Source organism: Homarus americanus, unplaced genomic scaffold (assembly GCF_018991925.1).
Source record: "Homarus americanus isolate GMGI-L3 unplaced genomic scaffold, GMGI_Hamer_2.0 scaffold5762, whole genome shotgun sequence".
Classification (NCBI taxonomy): Eukaryota; Metazoa; Arthropoda; class Malacostraca; order Decapoda; family Nephropidae; genus Homarus; species Homarus americanus.
The window spans coordinates 99-8035 of record NW_024755087.1 but is presented as its reverse complement, the minus strand read 5'-3'; the positions used below and the strand labels follow the sequence as shown (position 1 = coordinate 8035).

The following is a 7937-nucleotide window of genomic DNA, read 5'->3' as shown; positions in this document are numbered from 1 at the left end:
TTTTCTGGTTAATTTTGTTCAGTTTTATTTATATAAAGTTATTATGTTTCATTGTAATGGATTATAGTTTTATATTTCGTGGTGTTATAGCGTGTTCAATGCACTACAAGTCTGTATACTGTATTCTTCCCCCACACTATATATCTTTATGTTTCTCTCTCTATTTTTCTTTCTTTAAAATAAAACTCAGATAACATGATATATATACCCCTTCACCCTCCCTCACTCCCACCATGACGGGATTCAAAATTAATTCACTTATCACTACCCCCTTGAGACCTTCCCTTACCGACTGTCAGAGAAAACTTAGAGATATTGTCAGGATGTGCGAGTTGGGGCGCTGGGTGAGTTCACCGAGACGAGAGGCTGACAATCCCAGGCTTTCTGGGGGATCACTCGCCGCTCCCTGCTCCTTGTCTGTGTCTCATTTTTTAACTCAAAATAAAAAAGTGTTTGTACTGCTAGTCTTTGTTCCTGAAACTATGAGCCATTGTTGAGAAATAAGAGATAACTTGTCGTACCGTACTCCGTTACTGGTGATTGGAGATAACTTGTATGGTAGACTTTTACTAGAGATAAGAGATAACTTGTCGTACCGTACTCCGTTACTGGTGATTGGAGATAACTTGTATGGTAGACTTTTACTAGAGATAAGCGATAACTTGACGTACCGTACTCTGTTACTGGTGATTGGAGATAACTTGTATGGTAGACTACTAGAGATTAACTAGTAGTTACTGGTGAAGAGATAACTTTAGTAGTCTGTTACTATGAGATAACGTACCGTAGTCTGTTACTGGTGATATGAGATAAGCGATTTGACGTAGTCTGTTACTGGTGATATGAGATAACTTTAGTAGTCTGTTACTGAAAATATGAGATAACTTTAGTAGTCTGTTACTGGTGATATGAGATAACTTGTATGGTAGACATTTACTAGAGTTAAGCGATAACTTGACGTACCATAGTCTGTTACTGGTGATAAGAGATAACTTTAGCAGTCTGTTACTGGTGATAAGAGATAACTTTAGCAGTCTGTTACTGGTGATATGAGATAACTTTTATGGTAGACTTTTACTAGAGATAAGCGATAACTTGACGTACCATAGTCTGCTACTGGTGATAAGAGATAACTTTAGTAGTCTGTTACTGGAGATAAGAGATAACTTTAGCAGTCTGTTACTGGTGATATGAGATAACTTTTATGGTAGACTTTTACTAGAGATAAGCGATAACTTGACGTACCATAGTCTGTTACTGGTGATAAGAGATAACTTTAGCAGTCTGTTACTGGTGATAAGAGATAACTTTAGCAGTCTGTTACTGGTGATATGAGATAACTTTTATGGTAGACTTTTACTAGAGATAAGAGATAACTTGACGTACTGTTACTGGTGATTGGAGATAACTTGTATGGTAGACTTTTACTAGAGATAAGCGAATAACTTGACGTACTGTTACTGGTGATATGAGATAACTTGTATGGTAGACTTTTACTAGAGATAAGTGTCGAGGGTTTAAATGTTCTTTCCAAGATTACTGTCAGGTGGAACACTTTCACTTTCACCAAAGATATTGAACACGCTGAAGGATATTTGTAACAATATATTTCTATTTACAAGTATTTACACATGAACATATGTAGGTATGGGGGTACCTGAGTGTTAGTCAGAAGAGATGTCGGGTGTGTAGACATTAGATGTGAAGCGTGGGGTCATATATATCAACACGGAACAGGTGGTAAATAGGGGTCTTCTCCTCAATAAAAATGGCGCTGGAGAGCTAGTATCTTCCTAACTGGCACAGGTACTGGAGAATGGACCCGAGAGGAACAGCACAGAGGCTAGGGCCGACAGCGTCCTAGCTGGTGTGCTGACATACAGGGCTAGGAGTGTAGGCGCTCACACCAACGTGACCATGACTAAAAAGAGCTGCAACAATACAGTACTATTGAGTTGGTAGTAACGGTCAGCATGCCATTACATTTGCAAGATTTATACTCACTAAGTTGTACATACATAATAATTATCAATCATATTACACAAGGCACTCTTAAGACATAACACCATAAACCACAAACGATAATAAATATGGAATGCTCACAGGTAGCAGGTGACCAGCTGGGTCAGAGGAAGGGAGCCAAGTGACCAGCCATACGATCACACCCCGCACTATGACTCGGTTCGCGCTACCCATGAGCAACACCTGCTCCATGTGCAGAGAACAAACCCAACACTGAACAAAACTGTACCAACAATCATTGTACTGGAATATAAACCCCTTACAATAAGAAATAACTTGTATGGTAGATAAGGGATAACATTGACGTTGTTCATTTCGCTGTAAGTGATATGATTGAATCCTGTGTTAATGTATAAAATGACCAGATATAATGAAGTTACATTACTGCGTCAACAGCATACAACATGAAGAATTCTGTTTATCCCGAAGTATGCTGAAGTATCCTGAAGTGTTCTGAAGTAACTTGCAGTATTCTGAGGAATCCTGAAGTATCCTAAACTAACTTGAAGTATCCTGAAGTTGCTTGAAGTTTCCTAAGGTATCCCAAAGTAACTTAAAATATCCTGAAATATTCCAAAGTAACTTGAAGAATCCTGAAGTAACATGAAGTAATCCTGAAGTAACCCGAAGTGTTCTGAAGTAACTTGAATTATACTGAAGTATCCTGAAGAATCGTGAAGTATCCTGAAGTATTCTGAGGAATCCTGAAGTAACATGAAGTATCCTGAAGTAACTCTTAGTATCCTGAAGTAACATGAAGCATCCTGAAGAATCGTGAAGTATCCTGAAGTATTCTGAGGAATCCTGAAAGAACTCGAAGTATCCTGAAGTAACTCGTAGTATCCTGAGGTATCCTGAAATAACTTTTAATATCCTGAAGTAACATGAAGTATCCTGAAGTATCCTGAAATAACTTTTAATATCCTGAAGTAACATGAAGTATCCTGAAGTACCATGAAGTATCCTGAAGTACCATGAAGTATCCTGAAAGAACTCGTAGTATCCTGAAATAACTTGAAGCATCGTGAAATATCCTGAAGTATCCTGACGTATCCTGAATTATCCTAAAGTAACTCTGAGTATCCTTAAGTATCCTGATATTACCATGAAGTATCCTGATATTACCATGAAGTATCCTGAAGTAGCATGAAGTATCCTGAAGTAACATGAAGTATCCTGAAGTATCCTGAAGTGTCTTGCAGTTACATGAACTATCCTGAAGTAGCATGAAGTATTCTGAAGTCACAGGAAGTGTCATGAAGTAACATGAAGTATCCTAAAAAATATCCTGATGTATCCTGAAGTAACATGAAGTATCCTGAAGTATCCTGAAGTAACATGAAGTATCCTGAAGTATCCTGGAGTAACATGAAGTAACATGAAGTATCCTAAAAAATATCCTGATGTATCCTGAAGTAACATGAAGTATCCTGAAGTATCCTGAAGTAACATGAAGTATCCTGAAGTATCCTGGAGTAACATGAAGCATACTGAAGAATCCTGAAATAACATGAAGTAACATGAAGTATCCTAAAAAAATATCCTGATGTATCCTCAAGTATCCTGAAGTAACAGGAACTATCCTGAAGTATCCTGAAGTAACATGAAATATCTTGAAGCGTCCTGAAATATCCTGAAGCCTAATAGTTCAGTAATTACTCAAGTCATCAACAGATAAAAATAATGAAATAGGTAACAATATTAGACCATTAAGTGCCGACAATTGAGGTAGTCCACAGGTCCAATTAATTCTGTGAAGAGGACGAGTACGGGGAAGGAAGGGTGGGGTCCATCCAAGCACAACCTGGCATCACACAGCCCCACACATCCTCGCATCACACAGCCCCACACATTTTGGCATCACACAGCCCCACACATTTTAGCATCACACAGCCCAGGCATCACACAGCCCCACACAGCCCCACATCCTTGCATCACACAGCCCCACACATCCTGCATCACACAGCCCACACATTTGGCATCACACAGCCCACATCCTTGCATCACACAGCCCACACGTCCTTCATCACACAACCACACACATCCAATCACACAGCCCCACACATCCTTGCATCACACAGCCCCACACGTCCTGTCATCACACAGCCCCACACATCCTTGCATCCACACAGCCCCACACATTGCATCACACAGCAGCCCACATCCTTGCATCACAGCCCCACACATCCTTGCATCACACAGCCCCACACATCATGCATCACACAGCCCACATCCTTGCATCCACACACATCCTTGCATCACACAGCCCCACACATCCTTGCATCACACAGCCCCACACATCTCTCACACACACATCCTTGCATCACAGAGCCCCAGTAGGCGAATTAAATCAGTCCCATTTACACGCTTTACCACAGCTATTTTTAATGAATATAATTTCTTCACTAGACGGGGTCAGAGAATATATCAATGGAAATTCAAACACATTATTTTAATTTTACCTTCAGTACCTATCAGAACAAAAATTATCTGAGAAATAATAGGGATATTTCTTTAGGGTCACTATCACCAGAGAGATAATTAAAGCAATAAATCTGAACGTTTGTACACGTATATACATCTTTGAAACTTATGAACACAATTACTAGTTTAGGCGCATCACCTAAGCGTGACTCTCGGATTATTTAACCTAACCTAACCTAACCTAAATCCATGTAGTGTGATCCGAAGTTATATATATATATATATATATATATATATATATATATATATATATATATATATATATATATATATATATATATATATATATATATATATATATGCAAGTAAATCACTAGGTGCGCGTGATCTATATTGTAATGATGAAGCCAAGGAAGAGAAAAAGGCGCTAGCAAGTACCTCGTGTATTTACTGCTTTTGAAGGGCCTGATGTGAATTGCACGAAAGCTTTGCTTTCTTTTCTTGTTTTCATATATATATATATATATATATATATATATATATATATATATATATATATATATATATATATATATATATATATATATATATATATATATATATATATATATATATATATATATATATATATATCATCAATTACCACTAGTATATTATCATAATTCAATAAGTAGTTAGTATACAGTGTTACACGTAGTCCACCAGGGAGACATTAAAAGCATTAATTATACTGTATATACTGGGAACACTTGTTATCGCCGACGTCTGTAATTGCTGCGTTATGATAATGGAACACTATGTATTAGATGTTAATAAAGAGAAGATTTACTTACTTCATAATGATAGTTCGTCTTGCCTTAGTTCTGCGACCTATTCTAAACACAATTACCGGGACATGGGTTAACAGTTCTGTCAACTGCAGGGACATACGGGGTAACGTTTGGGTAATAACTGGCGCTGTCAGCAAACACTCACACGAGGCATAATACGTGACTATAAACTAATGGTAATATAAGTAATTTAATTGTAAAATATTCTATTAAATTTAGTTTTTATTATAAATGAACCGTAACTAAATAGCATATAGACAAACTGTGTAGATAAATGACTAACACTCAGAGCCCTTGATCATTCCTGTAACACTCAGAGCCCTTGATCATTCCTGTAACACTCAGAGCCCTTGATCATACCTGTAACACTCAGAGTCCTTGATCATACCTGTAACACTCAGAGTCCTTGATCATACCTGTAACACTCAGAGTCCTTGATCATACCTGTAACACTCAGAGTCCTTGATCATACCCGTAACACTCAGAGTCCTTGATCATACCTGTAACATTCAGAGTCCTTGATCATACCTGTAACACTCACAGTCCTTGATCATACCTGTAACACTCACAGTCCTTGATCATACCTGTAACACTCAGAGTCCTTGATCATACCTGTAACACTCAGAGTCCTTGATCATACCTGTAACACTCAGAGTCCTTGATCATACCTGTAACAATCAGAGTCCTTGATCATACCTGTAACACTCAGAGCCCTTGATCATACCTGTAACACTCAGAGCCCTTGATCATACCTGTAACACTCAGAGCCCTTGATCATACCTGTAACACTCAGAGTCCTTGATCATACCTGTAACACCAGAGTCCTTGATCATACCTGTAATAATCAGAGTCCTTGATCATACCACAATCAGAGTGATCATACCTGTAACACTCAGAGCCCTTGATCATACCTGTAACACTCAGAGTCCTTGATCATACCTGTAACACTCAGAGTCCTTGATCATACCTGTAACACTCAGAGCCCTTGATCATACCTGTAACACTCAGAGCCCTTGATCATACCTGTAACACTCAGAGCCCTTGATCATACCTGTAACACTCAGAGTCCTTGATCATACCTGTAACACTCAGAGCCCTTGATCATACCTGTAACACTCAGAGCCCTTGATCATACCTGTAACACTCAGTCCTTGATCATACCTTGGATCATACCTGTAACACTCAGAGCCCTTGATGATACCTGTAACACTCAGAGTCCTTGATCATACCTGTAACACTCAGAGTCCTTGATCATACCTGTAACACTCAAGAGCCCTTGATGATACCTGTAACACTCAGAGTCGTCTATCATACTTGTAACATTCAGAGTCTTCTGTCATACCTGTAACACTCAGAGCCCTTGATCATACCTGGAACACTCAGAGTCCTTGATCATACCTGTAACACTCAGAGCCCTTGATCATACATGTAACACTCAGAGCCCTTGATGATACCTGTAACACTCAGAGTCGTCTATCATACTTGTAACATTCAGAGTCCTTGATCATACCTGTAACACTCAGAGCCCTTGATGATACCTGTAACACTCAGAGTCGTCTATCATACTTGTAACATTCAGAGTTCTTGATCATACCTGTAACACTCAGAGACCTTGATGATACCTGTAACATTCAGAGTCTTCGATTATACCTCTAACACTCAGAATCCTCGATCATACCTGTAACACTCAGATTCTTCGATCATGCCTGTAACATGGATGCTGATAGGCTGTTGTGGAAGCTCTGACTGGACCAATGACTGTTTCTGGTGGATGATGATTGGCTGCTGTGGAAGTTCTGACTGGACCAATGATTGTTTCTGGTGGATGATGATTGGGTGCTGTGGAAGTTCTGACTGGACCAATGATTGTTTCTGGTGGATGATGATTGGCTGCTGTGTAAGGACTGACTGGACCAATGATTGTTTCTGATGGATGATGATTGGCTGCTGTGTAAGGACTGACTGGACCAATGATTGTTTCTGATGGATGATGATTGGCTGCTGTGGAAGTTCTGACTGGACCAATGATTGTTTCTGATGGATGATGATTGGGTGCTGTGGAAATTCTGACTGGACCAATGATTGTTTCTGATGGATGATGATTGGCGGCTGTGGAAGTTCTGACTGGACCAATGATTGTTTCTGATGGATGATGATTGGCTGCTGTGTAAGCACTGACTGGACCAATGATTGTTTCTGATGGATGATGATTGGGTGCTGTGGAAGCACTGACTGGACCAATGATTGTTTCTGATGGATGATGATTGGCTGCTGTGGAAGCACTGACTGGACCAATGATGCAAGAGCAGAGTTGGAGAACATACATCACAGAGCACGAGACCCAACACTACTCTTGTCTGGACCTTAGCTGCTATAAACTTTATTTATGACTGGAATTTACGACAAGGGTTTAGGAAGAGCTGAAAGTGTGCGAGGCGCCAATTATCGTAAATCTTGTAGCTAGTTACATTGTCAAGCTGAAATTATTATCAAAATGTATTTATGGCTCGAATTAAACATACACGGAAACAAACACACGGGCGCGTACTCACACACACAAACACACACACACACACACACACACACACATGAAACACGAGCGCGTACTCAAACACAGACACACACACTTACACACATGCACATCAGCACGCACTCAAAACA

At 39.4% G+C, this 7937-nt stretch overlaps 1 protein-coding gene across 1 annotated transcript; it reads right to left on the bottom strand.

The window, feature by feature from the left end:
- Nucleotides 1-5729: 5729 nt before the first annotated feature.
- On the bottom strand, nucleotides 5730-7602 carry LOC121856422 (rho family-interacting cell polarization regulator 1-like). Its single transcript, XM_042352020.1, has 5 exons — nucleotides 7024-7602; nucleotides 6871-6898; nucleotides 6412-6477; nucleotides 6085-6111; nucleotides 5730-5776 (listed from the first exon to the last, which is right to left on the bottom strand). The coding sequence occupies exons 1-5, from the start codon at nucleotides 7600-7602 to the stop codon at nucleotides 5730-5732; spliced, it is 747 nt and encodes a 248-aa protein (XP_042207954.1).
- Nucleotides 7603-7937: the final 335 nt, after the last annotated feature.